This window comes from Linepithema humile, chromosome 1, assembly GCF_040581485.1.
Source record: "Linepithema humile isolate Giens D197 chromosome 1, Lhum_UNIL_v1.0, whole genome shotgun sequence".
Classification (NCBI taxonomy): Eukaryota; Metazoa; Arthropoda; class Insecta; order Hymenoptera; family Formicidae; genus Linepithema; species Linepithema humile.
In genome coordinates this window covers 20,146,287-20,168,290 of record NC_090128.1, presented here as the reverse complement: position 1 = coordinate 20,168,290, position 22,004 = coordinate 20,146,287, and the positions used below count along the sequence as shown (strand labels likewise).

General features: G+C 33.5%; 3 protein-coding genes across 10 annotated transcripts in view; 2 read left to right on the top strand and 1 right to left on the bottom strand.

The window, feature by feature from the left end:
* Positions 1-22,004, bottom strand: part of v (Tryptophan 2,3-dioxygenase vermilion) — a 117,211-nt gene that overhangs the window by 5,260 nt on the left and 89,947 nt on the right. For 3 of the 6 annotated variants that reach the window (XM_067347203.1, XM_067347204.1, XM_067347202.1), the window contains exons 1-6: positions 9,960-10,276; positions 8,713-8,870; positions 8,351-8,547; positions 6,792-7,151; positions 6,284-6,530; positions 5,733-5,826 (exon numbers count right to left, since the gene is read on the bottom strand). In XM_067347203.1, the coding sequence (XP_067203304.1) occupies positions 5,733-5,826; positions 6,284-6,530; positions 6,792-7,151; positions 8,351-8,547; positions 8,713-8,870; positions 9,960-9,988 (1,085 nt within the window). In that variant the 5' untranslated portion in view covers positions 9,989-10,276. Of the gene's footprint in view, positions 1-3,874; positions 5,258-5,732; positions 5,827-6,283; positions 6,531-6,791; positions 7,152-8,350; positions 8,548-8,712; positions 8,871-9,959; positions 10,277-22,004 lie in introns of those variants that run through there. The other 3 variants (XM_067347201.1, XM_067347205.1, XM_012380590.2) reach the window with 2 other exon arrangements.
* On the top strand, positions 2,998-4,391 carry LOC105680118 (cathepsin O-like; the record flags this gene model as incomplete). The annotated part of the gene is made up of 4 exons (XM_067347558.1): positions 2,998-3,231; positions 3,584-3,729; positions 3,820-3,870; positions 4,055-4,391. Coding segments are annotated over 4 exons (768 nt in total), but the record flags the coding sequence as incomplete, so codon positions are not given.
* Positions 18,803-22,004, top strand: part of ldd (lipid droplet defective) — a 35,459-nt gene continuing 32,257 nt past the window's right edge. For 2 of the 3 annotated variants that reach the window (XM_067347973.1, XM_012380583.2), the window contains exon 1: positions 18,803-19,227. The gene's annotated coding sequence lies outside the window, so the exon portion shown is untranslated. Of the gene's footprint in view, positions 19,228-19,479; positions 19,646-22,004 lie in introns of those variants that run through there. The other variant, XM_012380582.2, reaches the window with a different exon arrangement.

The window sequence follows — 22,004 nt, the reverse complement described above, 5'->3', positions numbered from 1 at the left end:
TTTCAAAATTGATTCAAATAATTTTTAATCATAATTAAAAGATTTCTATAAAAGGACCCCGCACAAACATTATGAAAAGTGGTTAAATTCGCCGAAATTGCAGTATCATTTATTGATGCTGATTGAAAGTCTCAATGGAAACAAAGCTTAAAAATTAATAGTTTTTTGTCTAGAGATATTTTAAAAGTCTTTAACTTTTAACTTTTGCTATGCTGTGATGACATAGCCGTGATATAATGCCGTCTAATGTAATGCTGTGTGTGTGAGTGGAGGTGTGCGTATGTGTGGGTATATGCTGTGTTGTGTATATACACACGCGCGTACACACCCACCACTCACTCGCATACACATCTACACAATACATGCAGCACACACATGCACGCACATACACGCATATGCACGCACAGGCGCGCATACGCACGCACACGCATGCGCACCCACTCCGTACTCCGTACCCGCCATATTCAAATAAAAATTATTTATCTTGCGTTTTAAACAAAAACAAATGTTAGAATTATAAATTTAACCGATTATTAATAATGTACAAACGACGTACAAACGATTAAGCACAATAAATTCATAAGTTATAGTTTACGTGACGTAATTGCGACATAGGGGGGGCTAGAGTCCCTATATATAGAGTCTGGCCACGCTTGTGTTTATTTTTATTGGTCAAAACAAAGTTTGGAAAAACATGGCGGAACCAATAGGAATTCTTATAGAAAGTATAATTTGAAAAGAAATAGAACAAGAAAATTAATAACAATTAATATTATTCTTTTCTAGAAATTTTTAATTGAAAAATAAAGAAAAATTAACTAATAGTACTTAAAATTATATCATTACAGTATATATTATTATTACTTATATATTCAGTATCACAATAATAAATAAAACTCTTTTAAATAAAACTTATTATAAATAATGTGAGGTTAGAATTACAATTTTTATGACAAATTTTACTTCTTTATAATATCATTATTTTTAGATATTTTATTTTAGAAACCATATACCAAATAATTGTACTTACTTTTATAGGCTTCACTCTGCTTTTATTAATACTATCAATTTGTAGTCGAATAAGGTGTAGTCAATGAAAGTTTTATTCCATAAATATGGTAAACACAAGATGCGTCTATGCATATACCGCCGCCATGTTTTTCCAAAACTAATCGAGTGGCCAGACTCTATATATAGGGACTCTAGGGGGGGCTAACTATCATTAGCACAGTTACGAAAACTTTGTAATTTTTTTTTAAATTAACGAAAAATGTACAAACAATAAAAATCATAGTACATTTATGTACAAACAATGTACAATCCGAATATATAAATGTTTTTACGATTTGCGTTAGAGGGGGGGGCCAACTATATAGACCTGATTTATCTGAGGATGAATTTTTACAAGTTTTATTTTCCGAATTACCTTCGCAAGGTAAATGTAATTTTCCTTTCACCATAGAAAAATCATGACTAATTTAACAAATAATAAAGTAGGAAGACAATAAATGTAATGTTTCTTTAATTTTGGCGATGTTTTTGGAGATACGTATTTGTTCATTACAATTATATATCATACAATTATATTTATATCAATTATGGTCTATTTGCAACAAAAGTTTTTCTTTCTCTAACAGTTAACAAATAATAGTCAATTTTAAGAGTTAAGAGGATGCTGGAGTGCCTGACGAACTCCGACGCAAAAGCGCCATCATTTCGATGGAACTAAAAATGAGAGTGATATTATCAGCATAAGTCATAATCTAAGTATGAATGTATTGTGTATGCGTATGTGTGGTGCGTGTATATATTCGCATATTATTGTATAGCGCCTCTCTGATATTATCCTGGAACTAATCTTCTGTTATTTTTTCATCTGTTATACCGATATTGGACGCACACGTATGTAAAAATAGTCGGACAAGAATATTTTTTACATTAGACTTTTCAGCCCAATTTTAATGGTTCCATAACATTTTATTATGCAGTGCACAATTCGCGCTGCTCTTATTCGGTGTATTAAAATCGTTAAGAGGATGCTGGAGTTCTGTTTTACCACATGAATGCTGTATTTTTCCTGACTTTTTTCTAACAAATACAGCTTTTTTCTGCCTGCATAGAATTAAAAATCCTTTTGCAGGATTAAAGAGCACACAAAAAGGGAATTCGCGTTGGTCGAAAAAATTCGGAAAAATAAAGTTATTTATAACATTAATTTTTATTGACATACTCTTAGGATAACATGTCTTTTAGAGCTATCAATTTTAGCTTTTTATAAAAGTTTAACGATTTTAATACACCGAATAAGAGCAGCGCGAATTGCGCACTGCATAATAAAATGTTATGGAACCATTAAAATTGGGCTGAAAAGTCTAATGTAAAAAATATTCTTGTCCGACTATTTTTACATACGTGTGCGTCCAATATCGGTATAACAGATGAAAAAATAACAGAAGATTAGTTCCAGGATAATATCAGAGAGGCGCTATACAATAATATGCGAATATATACACGCACCACACATACGCATACACAATACATTCATACTTAGATTATGACTTATGCCGATAATATCACTCTCATTTTTAGTTCCATCGAAATGATGGCGCTTTCGCGTCGGAGTTCGTCAGGCACTCCAGCATCCTCTTAAACTTTTATAAAAAGCTAAAATTGATAGCTCTAAAAGACATGTTATCCTAAGAGTATGTCAATAAAAATTAATGTTATAAATAACTTTATTTTTCTGAATTTTTTCGACCAACGCGAATTCCCTTTTTGTGTGCTCTTTAATCCTGCAAAAGGATTTTTAATTCTATGCAGGCAGAAAAAAGCTGTATTTGTTAGAAAAAAGTCAGGAAAAATACAGCATTCATGTGGTAAAACAGAACTCCAGCATCCTCTTAAATGAACAAAAATATTTTAAGAAAGTTCTGTTATAGCAATATGTTAATGAATATAATTTAGCATTTAAAACAAAGGCGGCGATTTTGTTAAATAAATCAAAAACATGCAAAAGAATCGTATCATTCTCAATATACTATGAACTCAACTAATCACGTAAAAAAGATGACAGACTTATCTCTCAAGTATGATTGGCGGGATAGAGGAATCATAGGACCTGTTCGAAATCAAGAATCTTGCAAAGCATGGTGGGCATTCAACATTATCGGAATAGTCGAATCCATGTACGCCATCGAAACCGGAACTTTGTATTCCCTTAGCGTGCAAGAAGTAAGTCGGAACTATTATATTTCTGACCTGTTTTTCTGTTTACAAGTTTAGGGAACTGCTGAAAAAATTTCGTACCTAATGCAAAATACAAATTTTATACGAGTGCTTTTATAAATCGAATAAATCGTACATTCGTAAGCTTCAGAGCAGCTGACTTTTTTTAGCAGCTTCTTAATCTTTCTCACAACGCAATACTTTATACATTCAAGGAAAAGTTCTAAGATGTTTTTATTTTTCTATGCACTTCTTGATAAACCAAAAAATTTAATAAAACGTTAGAAGCTGAAAATCTTGGGACTTTCTTAAATTCTTACGTATTAATTTGCTAATTTAATTTCTCGCGACATTGCAGCTGATCGATTGCGTTCTTGATTATGGTTGTACAAACGGCGGTAATATACACAATGCACTCCTCTTGCTAATGATTAGAAATACTACAATTGTTTCTGAGAACGCTTACCCTCTCACATGGAAAACCGACGCATGCAAATTGTCTGAGTATGTGTACACAAGTGGCGATGGTGTTTATTTAATATTATCAAAATATAACGAAACTAAATTTTAAAACGATCTCTAATATTATTTTAGAGTGTCTGCAGAAACATTAAGAGTGGCGATAACGAATTTTGAATATAAAAGGTAATTAAGTTTTGTTGTAATTTTATTTTTACACGCAAGATATAAATATCGTTTATATATTTCGCTATAACATAACATTAATTGCATAGTCATCGATTATATCAATATTAACAAAGGTAAGGGATTTTTGTTACGTTTCGGACATTCAATAGCGGTTCCTGAATATTAATCGAGTTTGTTCCAGCTATGTGGATAGAGAGTATTATCTTTTGAACCGGCTCGTTAATCACGGACCTGTAGCTTATGTAAACGCCATAAACTGGCAGAATTATCGAAGTGGTATAATAGATTATAATTGCGACGACTCCATTTTTAATATGAATCATGCGGTGCAAATAGTGGGATACGATACAATGGGGATGATACCGTATTACATCGTTAAAAGCTCGTGGGGATCCAATTTTGGTGAAAATGGTTATCTTCGCCTTGCAATGAATAAAAATATATGCGGTAAGATCAATTATGAACGGAGAGCATGTGATATTCAATTAAATAGATCATCCATTTCAGCGGACGAGTAAATACTTATTTGTGTGTTCACAGGTATTGTCAATGAAATCGTGTCGTTGGACGTTATTTAATCGATTAATTTTAAATCCTTTGTATCTGAGAAGTATATATCGAGAATCCAAGAATCAAAATATAATAGTGTATAATACGTATATACGTTAATATTTCTTTTTATAAAAATATTTTGTAAGCAGAAATGTTGCAAAACTGTAAACTAATAAAAAATATATTCGGCGTAATAAATAATATTATAATAATATTATATTCCTCATGCCGATTATTTTTGTAGCGTACGAAACCTTGTACGAAACCTTTCAAATATGCTTAAATAATGGATGATACAACAAATTTAATATTTCAGAAATAATAGCATTCGCAATATAATTAAATAATAGCTATATGAACTTTTTTCTTATAACTATCGAAAACCATTGAAACATTGACTTTTCTTTTTAGATGATATTTTAGTCTAATAAACAATTAATAACTTTTTATTAATTTAGAAATAATTCTTAGACTTAAGAGATTCCCATTTTTTTTAATCTTACTATAAATTAATTTTGAATTATACAATTATTGAATTTTCTAAAGATACACAATTCAACTACACTAAAGATTTTTATTCCTTTCATCTAATTGTTATATGCAAAGTGAATGCATCTACACTGGCTATGTTATGTTAGAAGAATTCTATTAAATAGATTTTTATGAACTTTTTCAAGAATCTTCCGAGTTATTTTGGTTATCGTTCGAATTCCAACCATTCCAGGCGATTGACAATTTTGTCTTCATTTGCTTCGTCAACGGCGGTATCATGTGGCGAGGTATCAAAAAAGTTGATAAATTGAATAAGTCTAGAAAGACCTTGTACCTATCGCTGTTCACCAAAACATATGAAAAAAAAACAAAGTGTTTATTATTAAGAATATTTGGGTTTGCATACGCGAGTCAGAAAACGCGATTATTAGATACGCTTTTACAAAATGTAACATATTCGAAATAATAAAATGTTTACAATGTTGACAGACTGACAGTAATTTGCTATCAATTTGGTGACGTTGCTAACATTTTATTTACTGGCATGCGATTAGAACAACATATTGAATAATTAATTAAAAGTAGTTATAAGCAATAATTTTCATTTAACGATGTACTTTTTTTTATGATATTGCAAAATTCTTGTGCTTCGATAATAAATTATGTTTTGCGTTGATAATAAAAATCCGTGATAAATGTAAAACGTTACGTCACGCGTAATATTATCTTCATTAACGTCATAACACGTCAATGTGTTTTTTTTTTAAATAAATTATTCATGTGTGCGTATTGAATTCATTGAAATCGTTAAATACCTTAGCGTGGACTTCAAATATTGATAGCCGGAAGAACCTCCTGTGCCCAGTTGCTGAGATCCAATCATTCTTTGCACCATGATAACGTGATTATCTAAAGAAGAGAGAAATGTATTCTTTTTAACATTCACATGAAGAGATAAGAATATGTTAAGTCATGTAAAGATTATGTAAAGTATATGGCGTAAGTATGCTTTTATATTGCATTTCGTGAACTATCTGAGATTGATAACTTAAATATAACACAAGACGAGACATATATTTGACATTTCAATGTGCATGCAATGTGTGTTTTATACATTTAATTTAAATTTAATGTAATTTTTATTTAATTTGCTATCTTGTTACAAATTTTTGGAGATTTTTTAATTACAAGCGTAATTGAATTTTGTAAGTGTAAATATAAATGACACAATTTCGGGCTTCAACAAGACATTTATAGATAAAAGAAAAAAAATTATAAAAGAAAGATATTTTGGTTTGATAGAATTTGTGGAATTTTTATGAAAAGAGGTCAAATTCTTATGATTCTGACAAGTGTGTTTTCTTACACCTCCATTTCGTGATTAGAGAGTCGATATCCATTAGTGCCATGAGAATTTGATGCGGTTGGCTGAACCGTGGCTCGTCTCGATACAAGGTTATCATGATCGCTCCTTGCAGAGCTCCATGCGAAAATCTGCGTTCGCCACGCGACACGAAAGCGTTATGAAGAGATTCATTAAAAATAGTTTCGAAAACCGCCTGGCGCGAACGCACGTTAGTCAACAGGTATTCTCTGATCTGCTTCGGTTGTTTCTGAAATTTCAGAAATTTTTATGATCAAATCCATTTTATAAATCGCAAACAAGAGAAAATAAATAATCTTGAGCATAAAACGTTTCACGTTTGCCTTTTACACTATAATTTTTAACTTTGTTAATTTTGCAGTAAGTCTTTTCAATCATCTGAATTGTTTCTAAAAAAAGTTCATTTCCGATTGAAGAAATATATCAGACGATTTAGCGCTGCACATTAAGAATTGCAGAATTAACACGGGTTTAGGATAGACATGATTACATGTGCGGTTTGTTCTTGCTCGGCCAGCATCTTTTCCACTGATCGCTTGTACTTCCCCCAGAAATCGAAGTCGTCGGTCTCGAGCCCCGGTGTCCTGGTTAACCATCTTTGGACTAGAGTACTGAGGCTGTGCTCCTCCTCCGAGCGTTTGATCGCTTCAATGGCCTTAGGATCTCGCCCAAACACTCTCACGTAACCCTGATTATATTTCACCCTGTGTTCCTGCTTCACGCCCAGTTTGTTCTCCAATAGACGGAACTGCAGCGACTGGAAACCCGAGGCTGGGCACAAGTAGTCTCGAAACGCCATGAAGTCCAACGGTGTCATCGTTTCTAGGATTGTCAATTGATCCACCAATAGCTGCATAATATGATATTTATCTTTAAATGATTAGTTCATATTTTACGAAAATAATGTATAAGTGCTGCCGATCTTATTTTACATTTTCTACTTTTCTTCATCTGAATCCGTATTGACTAAAAAAGATTATAGATTTCACGAGACTTACTAGGAAAGAAAAATATAAATTTCTCTTACTCGAATAAGATTTTAAAAGTACAAAGGGATGTGCTTGAGTCGCTCTCATCGATTGGTTAACGCGACTGGGTCCGCATTTCTATGGATGCCAACGTAAACAAAGGGTAGATAGGGCAGACGCAATAATATCACAGTGCATTATACAGGGTGCAGAAAATCCGAACAAACATAATAAATATTGTGGAGTAAAATTTTTCTCATATATTGTGAACTTGCTCGTTTCTTGAGTGCCGTATCGAAGGTAGGCTTGTAACACACATTTGAGTCCGTTGATCTGATTTTCATTGAAATTCTGTCCCAAGATATTCGATATTGCGTTCTATTGCAAATTGAAAATGCAGCGTCATGGAGAGGCCTTTTATCGAATCAAAATAAGCAAGCATGTAACCACATCTTCGCTCTGCGGTATTAAAATAGTGTAACGAGTTTGTTACCTAACGCAAGATCTGATCTCCGGTATCACATATCATCTAAAGATATTATCTTACTCAGTATTATTATTCAGTGGTTCCCACAGTCTTACCTAACAGCATGCCTAAATCAAGAGAGAAAAATGCCGCACCGTATCATGAAAAATATCGATAGCGCGGGTGACATAACGTTGTTATGTTTTGTTATTTGAATTTACATTTCACGCTCGGCATTATATCTGGCGTAAATTATCATAATCGATTTGTAGCAGAGTGTCTAGCGGCACGTTAATCCGCATATGTTTCTGTAGCATGTAAGCGAAGTGTAAGATGCAGTGTCGCGATAAACAGCTTTGTCTGGTGAGACAGAAAAATTTGATTAAATACTGAAGGAACACGCAAGCTGTTGCGAACTAATCGGCTTGCGATGAAGGGCCATTCACCTTTCATCGCCACCGTTATTATCGCGAAATAAGCCGATTTACCTGTGACACATTTAATTGAACATCTCACTCTAATTACATTTTATTTATCCTCCTTCATCAGATATAAAACTATCTGCTTCTTCCGCCGTAATGATTTCTCTCCGAGAGAATTGTTTTTAAAACGTACTTTTAGGATAAGCACGATGCGATTCAGTCGCTTCAAGATTTCCAGAGTTTTCGTCTCGTTCAAGATGTGAGAAACTCCATTATCCTGGCTGGCAGTCGAGTGATCATTGGAAGCGTTGTAAGTGTTGGATTCGGAGTTGAAGAGCGCCCTGACGGAATCGAGCTCGAAAATAATTTGTTTGAACCAAAGCTCGTAAGCTACGGCAATCGAAATGTATGCAATTAATAAAATAAAATTCACTGCAGTGCAGCGGAGAGATAAAGAGTCAATTGTGTACTTTTTCTAACCAGCCAGTAAAAGGAAAAAAACATATGTCGACCTTAATTATTTCCGACGGTAGTCGAAGACTTGATTATTAATACCTTGATGAGTGACAATAAAGAGATGCTCATCGTGAACTTCATTGCTGTATTCGGCGCTGAGAAGTCTTTGCGCGGACAAGATTTTATCTAATCGTAGATATTCACCGTAAAGCATTCCTGGTTCTTGTGTTAGCATCTCATCTTGTCCGTGGTCCTCTCTTCAACAAATACGTTTGCGGTTATCATTTTTTTTTGTATTGCATATGATTGTATAAGTCTATTGTGTAAGTCATTGAAAATATAATATAAGTAACAATTATGTGACTTATAAGCATTATCGGGGCTTTACATTTATTCCGATTTAGAATTTTTGCATTGGACTAAATTTTGAATTTTTTAATCAACTTTTTCGTTGATCAACAAATTGTATAAATAACTCTGAATTTTTTAACTATCGGTCATTGCCTACAAATATCTAAACACGCGTCCGGATGCGTTTGATCAAAAAATCAGAAAATATTGAATCATTAATGATGCAAACTGCAACATTATGTGAAATCGAATGATGATATGATGTCACCTTTTAATGCAATCTGTTTTGCAGACGAATGCGAATATTGCAAAACTCTCTTATCAGTATTGCAGTAATTAAAAAGTTTCAAAAAATAATATGCAAAACATGATGAATTTAAATATATCCATCGTTTGCTATGACGGTTTAAACGGGAAAATATATTTTTTTTAATAATGCTACAACACTATGTTTTTTTCTTTATACTAAAATACAAAATTAAAGTATTAAAAAAAACCAATTATGAAAGAAATGTCAAACTTGGGCCTTAATAATAAAAAATTATCAAAAATGTAAAATAGCTATATTGACCCAGAGCCAGGTGTTAGATGCTCAAAAAATAATTAACCAAATTATTAATTCATACGTTTCGGCACATTTATTTTCATCTTCACACACACACACAGTGAGAACATAATAGAAAGCAAAAACAATCGTTACAGAGAAAATATGAAAGACAATAAAAACAAATATACTCCGCAAGGCCAATGCATATCGATTAAAGAATTTGAACGCTCATTACAAAATAAAATAAAATAGCAATCAATTTAAAACTGCGACGCGAATTAGAGATTTTATAGGAGAAAATTTAAAAATATGCGAGTTTATGCGATATTAATTCTATTCCGAACCTTCCAGATAGATGATAAAAATTTCGTCTTAAATATTTAAATATTTTAGATATTAGATATTATTTTAGATATTATTTTAGATATTTAGATAACGTATTACTTACACGACACCCCCTAACATTGGGCAAGCCATCTTTAAAATTTATGTTTTCCTACGTTGATGTCTTTTCACAAAAAATGGATAAAATAATACTTGGAACTCTGATTTTTATGTCCTTGAGGTTTTCAAGTCTTAAAAATTTTATTAATAAGCCAAATATATTTATTTGAATTATTGATAAAATTAGTAAACTCAAATATAATCGAAAGATAAACGTATTTAAGTGCTTTAAATGTAACTTATCGTATAATGCATTTGTACGGCAGACCACACGCGACACACGTTGTCGAAGAGAAGGATGGCGCGCGACTAACGTTCGATTCACCAAGACTGGTCATAAATTATCTTCTATAATGTTAGCGCGTGATAGTATCGCAATCGAAAAAAGTTTAAGCAAAACAATCTTACGGTAATGGTTCAATTTTGTTATGTATTGTTTATTTATCTTTGAAACATAAATTTTATCAGTTAAAAATAATTTTTGGTTCTTTAAAAAACTTTGACGCTTTTATTTATGTGTAAATATAAAAAAAGTTTATCATTTTGCATCAATATATAAATGTTGCTTATTGTTAAATAGTATTTATATAAAATTTTTTACGCGAGAGAGAGAAAGAGAGAGAGAAAAAGAGAGAGAGAGAGAGAGAGGGGGAGAGAGAGAGAGAGAGAGAGAGAGAGAGAGAGAGAGAGAGAGAGAGAGAGAGAGAGAGAGAGAGAGAGAGAGAGAGAGAGAGAGAGAGAGAGAGAGAGAGAGAGAGAGAGAGAGAGAGAGAGAGAGAGAGAGAGAGAGAGAGAGAGAGAGAGAGAGAGAGAGAGAGAGAGAGAGAGAGAGAGAGAGAGAGAGAGAGAGAGAGAGAGAGAGAGAGAGAGAGAGAGAGAGAGAGAGAGAGAGAGAGAGAGAGAGAGAGAGAGAGAGAGAGAGAGAGAGAGAGAGAGAGAGAGAGAGAGAGAGAGAGAGAAATTAGATAGGGTAAAGTGAACAAATGCTTGTGCATTCCTTTCTCCTTCAGATTTAAATTTTCTGGATTTTTTTTTATGAGTGTATATTACAGGCTTAATTATTTGTTATCGATAAATGACATGTAACTATTATAACAGCGAACATAAAATATGCCTGCAAGCAATTCGAATAAAATTAATAAACAAAAATACAGAAATAATAAATAAAAATAAATTTACATGTGTTATTATGAAAAATAAAAATAGTTTTTCTATATCTTAATAGATTACTTTTTTGATCAATATTCACTGTGAGTATCTTTTTTAGTTAATCATGTAAATTGATTAATTTAACAAGTATTATAAGCTTTCTAAATTTCAAAGAAAATTTTTTTTTATTTTGTATTATTAGAATTATTAGAATTACAAATTTAATTAGCGCAGTGTCTTTCAACTATGCAAATAATAATTTATTATCGATAAGTCTTTCTCAGACATTAGACTGTTATCCATTGAATAATGTATTGCAGAATTCTACAATATCATCAATCGCGTAAAAGTTTTTTTTTTAAATTTTGTTCTAACTTTTTATTTTAATGACAGATGGCACGTTATGCATACTTTATTGTTTCAATTTGTGTAACAGAGTTATTAAAAACAAAATAACAAAAAAAAAACGATATACAAAAGAAGTTCTCTTAAAATTAAAAACGTAAAAATATTTTATTAATCTTTTTATTATTATATTATTATAATAAATAAATTTGATATAAACTCTTGAAAAAAGCATGTAAATTTTCATTATTATTTCTTTTCTGCGATGCTGATTTGTTATCTCGATGCGTGCCTCGAGTTACTTCGTGTTCTCAAGCGATTGTCATTGCGAAAGTACACTTTGACAGATCATATCTTGAGAAAGTTAGTACAGGTTTTTTTATTATTCTTGTATTTTAATAGAAAATATTCAAAAGTGTCTTCTTAAATATAATTATAATCTATTTTGTAATTAAAAGAATTAATAGCAAACGTAGCGCGCGCTCTGTACTTGTAAATATAAAATATAGATGTAATGTTACTCCATAAAATATTAGCAATTCGCCCGCTATTGCAATAGTGATAATTACTAAATTGAGACCCAAATGCAGCAATAGTTAGACAATTTTACCTTTTTTCAGATTGTGGTCTTATATTTCCTCGTAATAAATAAAATAGTCATTTATAAGATTGCAACTTCTAGAGTTGTAAACGGCGCTATCTCTTATATAATATAATTATATTGTCATGCTATTTTGCCGATTCGTGAAAGTTCAAATCTTTGCAAATAAAATTCTCAGATTTCAAATAGAAACAAAATGTTGAAATCGCAATTGTTATAATTACATAATTTCAATTTGCATCCACCTTTTACTACCTGCAGCATTATATATTCTCTTTCCGATTTTACTAATTAGTATTAATTATAACAACCGGCAATATAGTATAATCATAAAATCCGCGATGCTTTTAAACGCCCACCGGACGCAGTTTTTAACGGCGGTTTCCCGGAAGTATAGATAACTTCATATCACTAACGAATTTTCTTCGTTTTACTGTTCTTTATGCGCTGTTCGTCTTTATTAACATTTTTGACTACGACATTTATTGCTATAACTAGTACACGTATAACCGAAATAATAAGAATAAACCTAAAGTTTAAAACTATTTTGCATTAAAATAATTATATTCAATTGTAATTTATTATATTAGTTGTAAAAGTTATTGTACATAAGAATTATCATAAATTTTTTGCATCTTTTATACGTTGAAATATATTCCTAGGATTTCATTGAAATTTTTAGCAAGAACTTTTTCTACAAGAATAATTTCGTAAATGTTAAATTTATTAATTAATATTAATGCAATTTTTATACATCAATAAAGAATTGCTTAAAATTTTTATATTCTCCAATATTTTCTGTTCTCCAACCCAAATTACTCGAATTAATAAATCAAAAGAATTAAAAAACTTAACAATTAAAAAATTTAACAATTGCATATGGTTTTTTAATGATTTCGAATATATTTAGTTCGTACCTGTTTACTGGCAAAAAAGTAACAAAAGATCTATATATAGCAAAAAATATTTTGTGTAAATAGTCTATTTTCTGAAAAAAATATATTTTACGAATAAACTTTATGCTAAAAAAATATTAATTGTATGCAATCTATCTTTCAAATATTTCCGATATTACAATTAATATATTGATTATAATTATGTGCCAATACGTAATTGTGTGCCAATTAAAGTATCTCCTCGATATCCACATCAATCTGCTAGCTGATAAAGGAAGGAAAATTTATTATCAGTCTGATGTATCAGAGTATGATTGAAAATACTGATCCATAGTAGAAGTAATTATATAGAAACATATCCAGATATCTAGATATGTTTGATATATCCTATTTTATACAGAGCTTTCCATTGCATGATAAAAGTTTACTTTTCGAAAAGAATTCTATAAATTCTAAAGACTTTTATCCGATTGAAAAAGAATAATGCAGAGATATTCTCCGATATGAAAATTTTAAGATAATTGCCTTGAAAGTCGTAAAGATTATATTTGCGCGGCGCAAGTTCGCTACAGATATAAAATTTAATTGTACTCCAGACATTTTACACACGTGTTATCTCAAGTAAACAGTTGCACATTATCTCAAGGTGTATACAGTGTATCACTTACTTACTTCAAGAGCCGGAAACGCTCGAGAATATCTTCGATCACATGCGACGCTCATTTACGTAATTGTGTTTGTCCCGCCGAGAAGTGTTTCGCTATAATTATCGGGAATAGACATTATGTTCATCGAACGTTAATTTCTAATATTTTGCTTATAACGATTGCGCGTTGTTAGATCACATTCTGCGAAGTGACTCCTCGCAAATCGCGAAACGACACGCACGGAAGTTTGAGCGAACACAATTTATAGCTGCCACGTGATAAAATTAGGGGCCCTCGCTCATCATTAGAGAACGATATCAAGGAGTTAGAATTTTTGCGTAATCATTGACATTGAGCCTCACTTGAGTTTTATTTCGTTCTTTTATCGAATTTCCTTGCGCTCGCAATACATGAGTACAAGGCAATGAGTCTCGGCCACACAATTTGCATAAATTAATACCTCGTATCTTATTCCGGCTTTCCTGTTTAGCGCTTATTATTACATTTTCTCCCAAGGAGCGGATGGAGGTCTGCGCGCCGTATGTAACAGTTTCATAGAGATCACGTTTCTTGTGCACAAGCCGCGACATACTTTGAGCAATCTAAAAACTAGATGATAAAAATATTTCTACAATAATTATGCAACACTGATAAATGCAATGTCAAACATCAGCGGTAAAAATTAATATAATGCTCGGAAGAACAAAGAAACAGACGTAAAATTAGGCAGTGGCAGTTGATTACAAGTCTAATGTACTACGTTTATGTGAAGAATGTAAGTATCAAGGCAAAAGTACGCACAAGAATTTCAATTGTGATTCCAGGGTTAAAATAGCGATTTACTCGGTCACGTTGGTATATTTAGCCGATGAAGTGTTTCCTAAACGACTGCTTGCACAATCAATGAAATTTTCTTAGAAGGGGAATTCGGTGTGTCGCAATCGAGAGAGCAACGGCGATAAAAATCAAAATAACAGACCGGCTGATTGCTCGCTCACGATTTCGTTACTTAATATTCGCCCAGACGGATCGGCGCATTGAATCCGCAGAATCCGGATTTTAACGGATTGAACTTAAGAGCCTGGAGGAAGAAGTCGCTGGATCTCAAATACGCGGCGTATGATCTTTCCTTTTTCTCACAATTACGATAACCTACTTTTCACGATCGTTCGCTGCACCACGGATAGCTTTGGCTCTTTCCAGCATCCCGTCATTCTCGATCGGGTGAGAGTGCTATCTCGCGGCGGAGGATAAATCGCACGTGTAAGGCAGCGCGTGTAAGAATATTGCTTTGAAGAACGGAAGGAAAGGAAGAACGAAGTAGCTCGTTAGAGACGCGCCGGCGGATCGCGGATTTATGCAATGTTTTCCGCGTTACCCACCTCGGATGCTATCTAATTGCCGGTATGGAGTGTCCACTAAATTACGGCCGGAAAAAACATTTCACAACGAATCGGGAGTCGTTTGAGGGCCGCGGCGCGTTTAAATGATCGCCGCAATTGCAGTTATATATACACACACATGTACATACGCTCATTTCGGCTTCACGAACCGAATCTTGTCGCGATCGTATTTCCTTTCCCAATGGCGCGCGTAGTCGGCCAAGCGCGAACGATCTATGCCTACTGTCAAGTCCCGTTATTGATCTATTTCCACTTTAAAAAAAGACACGTAGAGTCGAAAGTCGAAACTGTCGAACTTCATTCATGCTCTTACGCTAATCGTTCTCTTTCTGTGCGCTGTGCTTTCTTTGCGGTGACTACTTCAATATATTGGTTGCACGAGTAATTTGATTTGTCACAGAGAATTTAATATTAATCTATCACAGCAATTAACAATATTATTTCACATTCATAAACGCTGTGTGTGTAGTTCATATACAAAAATGCAGAAACTTCAAACGTTGTAATTTGAAAACTTATACCAAATATTAATAACACGTTTTGATCAATTATTCTGTTAGAAATGTGTAATATGGATTTATTAATAATATAATAACTGGGAAACAAATAACGCGCCTAGAACGCGTAGAATTCTGTTACGGGCGCCTTTTATAAAGTTTAAATTACAGTGGAATTAATAAATATCTATAAATCTGAATTTCACGAGGCATTTAAGTGTTTAATGCGCGCCTACAAATATTTATTAAACATTTAAAATGTTCCTTTTGTTCCTCTAATTTTTTATTCTCTTTCCGTGCTTTCGTGCGGATTTGGTCTTGTAAAACCAGATCATCAAGAGACAAATGGCAAAGTTAATAAAATCACGTCTTGCAGAGAAACAATGTTCGCGTTAAATTATGTCAGACAATATCGAAATATCAACCGCGATCGATCAGTGTTGCACGTAGAACAACTGACGCCATTGCGGAAACATGTGAGAAGTCGGTTAATGAGATACCATTCACTGCGACTATTCGTCTTATCTTGGAAATTCTCTCCAGCCACGCGCGGGTGAACGTTTATGGGAGAATCTGAGTGTTGCCTTGTAATATTCTAAGCGAATAAACTATTGTCTTCATGTAACACAAGAATAATTAATGATAATATTTTCTATAAAATACTTAACGTCATTATTTACTTATTTTAAATATCGAATGTTACAATCAATAAATTAATTCAAAATACATTTTATTAAAAAGCGAGTCCACACAAATTAGGCAATTTCTGATTTTATGTATTTTTATATGAGCAGATTGGAAGGAATTATTAATGTAAAAATTCCTATTTCATTAAATATTCCGTTCTCTCCTGATAGTCAAATCGCCATAAATCATCAATAATGTATGAATCATTATTTATGCACGTACTGGTCCCTTCGTGTCTCCGCGCTTATCGTAAATTCGACATCTCCTCGCGGCGACTATTACGAAGCAATAAATGGTACCTTGATGACCTGGTAAATTATGTTTACGATGCTCCCTAATAGTATCATAATTAACGTTATGCCAATTTACACGTAAACAATTATTACTGCGATGTATCACGTAACGTGAATGCACTTAGCATACATGCGCGCATGTATGCGCTTACCCGAATGCGTTGTTAAGATTACCTTTTCGCTGTCCGTAACGCATCATGTATACCGTGTAACGTACATAATCATAATGCATATGCGGCTATAATTCTCAATTTTAATGAAGCCGAGTGCGTCCAATTCAGATCAGATCTCGTCAAACTGGTTTTCCTTTTTACGCCGCATATACCTATTTTTAGATATGCCTCGAAAAAGGGTACGTCTCTTTTTTTTTTATCGGTCACAGGTAGTCGACGTTCTATCTACTTTTGCGACGTTCATCGCATTATATGTCGCGCCAAATTCAGCTTAATATTCTCAGCTCTGACAATCACAAACATTTCTCAGAATAATATTGTTCCCATATTCGCTTATTTTCATAAAAAGCAAATAATTTTATATATAGTTGTTTTTTTGAAAACAGCATTTTATACATTTGGTGAAACATTTTGCATTCATAATAACGTTAGGATATATCCAATTTATTGCGCAAAAATGTTTATTAACTTTTTGTAATAACATATAAATAAAGAATTATATTTTTACGATTCTTCATTTTTATTTTAAACGGAAATTTAAAAATAATACTTGATAAATTCTAAAGAAATTTCTTAGTAAATGCCGGATCATTATTTCTTGCCGTCGCACAATTGTGTGGCACACACAAATCATGAATCTTAAAATTCTTTTCTTTTATATATATACATTTAATTGCATAGTGCATTGGAATTGCTGTGGTCAGTAACAAGCATCCTGTGATAATATTACTGTGATACGAAATAATAATTATTCTTGGCATTGTGATAAAACAAGAGATATTAAATTACTTTGCGCGGTAATGAAGAGACATACTGCATTGCTGCAAGATAACCTAAATAGTAGTATTTGTCAATTTTGTGTATCGAAATTGGTGAAAAATATTTTTCTAAAATACTTCGTGACGTATTAATGACATATATACGTTCGAATAACAAGAATTTCAAAATAGATGACGTAAGTTTCGTCATCATTTTTAAACGTATTATGTTACAATGAGATCTGCGTTATGCATATAATCACGGTCGTAATTAATTCAACTTTATTCCGACGATTTAATTAATTATTCATAAAGCGCTTATATCGCCCTCACAGTGAAAGTTTTCGAAAGACAGGCGTGAAATATTATTTCATTATATCATGTATTCTCTTTACGGCTGCGCTTTACACGCATCGGTAAACCGCGATAATGGATTTAAATGCTAAATCATCGCAAGTGGCCAGACCGTCGTCGATGGAAATCGCTGTTACTATTGTCTTCGTCGGGGGAAAGGTCGGTCGATAGGCCCCACCGCTGGCAATCAGCGTTGTTTGATAAATGATCAAGTTACCGCTCCTCGCGATATGCAAGCTAAATCTTTGGAAACTCAATCGTTGCGCTAATTAGATAAGTTTAACGGATCAAATATCCTGTGCAGTGTGCATCTGAAATCGGGCCCACTAATTCATTCGATTTATTGTGCTGGATACTGCGATCTATTTACAGATTAAACGACATAAATTGATATTGTGAATAGCGGTACCATCGTGAGTACTCCACACGAGATTGGAATGTAGAATTCCCTATTTTTCTCACGAAGATTTGTGATTTCTTGCACGATTCCGCGCACGTACGCGGTAAGTGTATTCTGAAAATCTTGACACAATCTCCGCGCTTCTCTCTTCCCGAAATAATTATGTTATCATCGAAATTGAACAAATTTTTGTACAGTTATTGTAAATAAGCGTCTCTTATTTTCGAATTCGCGAGATAATTTATTTTAAATTATTTTAAATTATTTTGAATATTAATTTGAATGAAGTAGTCGTTAATCACGCGCTATCAAGATTATTTCAATTCACATGCGCACTCAAACTATAAATATCCCGTGAAACAAGCAGTACCGTTAATTATCGATCAACGCGATTGATTGAGGAAACCAGGATGTCTTCCATTAAGATTTCTATTTAAGATTTCGATTTCAGTGCGATATTTTCGACACTTTGCCCGATTAATGTGCGTTCGATCGATCAATTCGATCAAGGAACGATTTATGATCGCACGCTCGCTCGCGCGCTCGCTTGTGTGCTCGCTCATGCGTGGATACAAACACACGCGAGACAAGCGGACAGTGTATGGCACCTCGAAGGTCCACGTGGTCGTGGATCACAGTAGTAGCAACAGTCGTCCGCCGACCGTCGTTCAACTACATGAACGTTGGTCGTCATCTCTGCCGGCCGGCGCCATTGAGAGAAGTAGCTAAGAAAAAACGCGAAACAAGAAAACAAGCCGGAGCAAGTTCGCTCTCGGTGGATACGCGTGAGTTTCGCGAGCCGACCGCAAAGCAGTTCTCTGGACCTCGCATCCACGGCTGTTCTTCACTCTTTGGTCCGCTCCTCGAAGTGTGCGCGCGCGCACGCACGCGAGATGTGCTCCGAAAAGGTTCGCGTGGACCTTCGATCGTGATTTATGTTGTGCAATCGCAACTTGCGCGTCTGCTCGATCGCGCGGATCGATGAGGATATATCGCTGACGCGCTGGTGTTGATTTAGCTCGTGAACTTCAACCGGTTAAAGACAAGGTGATCAGCTTGTTTGAAAGCCGTAAGTATCGTGTAAAACTCTTCTAATTACATTTACAAAAGACAAAGAAACAAATAAAAGAAGAGAGTGATTCATATTTAAAATCTTGGTAATATATCATCTTTGAAGGATCGCTCGTAAAATCAACTTCTTTTTTACACGTGTAATTAATACTAGTTTTTTACTGAAAACGATTACACTGCACTATTTGCTTTATATGTGTTTCAATTGGAGAATGTGTTAATATGAATATTAATCATGAAACTAAACGAGTTGACATCAGTGTGGTGAAGTCGTGTGGTCGGTGAAGTCATTATTGTCCTGTGCTGGTTTCTCATATTGTATTATTTTATCCACTGGAAAATCAAAGCAGAAATAATACGCACTTCGCAGTGGAAGCAAATCTGAAGTTTTGATAAGAGTCACTTTGAAAACAGAGGTACGATCAATCGATACATTTCCATGTTTTCATCGTTTCCAAGGTGTGTGAGAAAATAACGTATACTTATTGAACGGTTAATTATACGAGGATAAACGCGCGTCCCTGAAGACGTAGCTGCGAAGTATTTCCTGATTCAATTTTATGCTGTTATTATCCGCTATTAATAATCCTTGATATTAATTGATAATTCTTCAACTTTTAAATGTCACGGCTAATGGCTTTTTTGGAAAACAATCCGTGACCACTTGCCATGACGGCAATTTGCCGCTGGAGAACGCAAAGGAGACGCTAAGGGAGAACGCAAGCGAACTTTACGCGATTTCTCTCTTACGCTGCGCGATCTCCGGACGAGGCTCCAGAGATCGTCGGCAGACGATCGGGAAACTTGCTCGACCAGCTGCCGCTGTTGCTGGCGGAGCGATCATTCGAGGTTTCCGAGAAAAACGAAGAATGCACTCCTTTCTCGTACTTGCGCGGTTATTTTGTGTGCGGTTTGCACGCGGCCCTGAACTTCCCTCCTGTAAAGGCTTTTGCCATTCACACGCGATGCGTACGCGGTGCAAGAATCGGGTTCACACCTGTCAAACGCAGATGGTAGCGCAAAGGCAATCAATGACAACTGAATGATTTCCTTCTTTCCGCCTTGTGGTTCACTTTATTTGCCAGATAAACCTGAGTTACGCGCACTGGTGTTTTTATTTGGTTTTGTATTGGTTTTAATTTTTTTACAGTAATTTATTATCACGTTTCATTTACATGTCTATAACATTTTTTTAAAAACTTTTTTTACTTTTTTTATACATCTGTTTGTAAATTTTATATAACACTTCCAACAAGCAATCATTTTACAGAGATAATAAATTCTTTTTTAATTATATGCTACCCGACTAACTAACGACTAATATTCTGTTTTATATCGAATGTCATCATGCTTTATGTAACTTTACTTACAATTCTAAATTTATGTGTTTTGTAAAAGAATTGGTTGTCCGCGGAAAAACTGCGGTCTATATCTAATATTTTAAACCGCTCATCATCCTCGCTCGTCTCTTTTTTATTTGCAATTCAATATTTATTAATAATTTCATTTGTTCGTTCTTGTAGATTAGACGTTATTATTTCGAATGCATCGATTATTGGACTTTAATTCTTGTCATACTTGTTTGTTAATGTTTGTAAAAAATTAATTGCCTTTTTCAAAGCATCAGAAAATATAATAACATCATTGCATCACGACATCGAATCTAATACATTTCTTTCGCGTGTTATTATTAAGAATGGATAATTACTCAAAACATATTATTTTATTTCATATCAAATACATAAATTATTGATGTTTGTGACTTGAAAACGTTAATGTCGATGTTTGCTGGCATACTTATTTATTGCATTAATATTCGTGTAAAATGTGCATTTTTTCAAAGAGTAAAAAAAAGTAATAACGTAATTGTAGCGCCCAATCATAAATATTTATAAGTCTACGCAAAAGTATAGAGACACTTAAACGTTAATATAAATTTTCATATTAATTGATAAAGTTTCATATTACTCATGATCATTCCATATTGCAAACGCAAAAGGTTGACGCAAAAAGTTGATATAATATGTATAACGTGTTTATTTAGCGTATTAATTATACGTGTTTCATATAAAAATCGTTTTCTTCCAAGAATAGTTTTTTTCATTTTATTTAATGACTTAGTATCTTGTTGTGAGGTATAAATTAATAATTTAGCCTTATAGGGAAAAGTCGTAGGTCACATTACTTATGATTCTTTTTCTTCGATTATTGATGCTGATCTTCCTTGGTGATCTTCGCCCTATTTCGCAATTTTATGCTAAAATTAAAAGCCAGCGGAAACTGTTCATTTTTATACAAAACACAAAAGATTTGTCCATGACAATAAAAGTCTCGGAACATCTTTTTCAAATTAATCCGACATCCGACAACTCTGAAATGACTGGGAATCATTTTTAAGCAATACATCCAATTCAATTTTACAGGTATCCAGTTTGTTAACAAAAAATTTATATCTATTAATTTGACACTAATAAATCTTCGTATCAAATAGTTCGTCGGTAGCAAATACGGAAGGACGCTTATGAAACACATTATCGTCTTGCAGTTGCATCGTCGCAGTTGCATTGTCGTAACAATACACCGCCATGTATAATAATTATGTGCCAACGACACTAGTATATATTCAAACTGTACATCGTTTCGCGCATATTAATAATCAAGTAAATTTTCGCCCGAAAACGTGAGGAGAACCGGTTGACGATGTACTGCACATTTAATCAATCTCATTGCAGCAATCGTTCGCTTTTGTTTATTTTTGTAGAAAAAATTGAATGT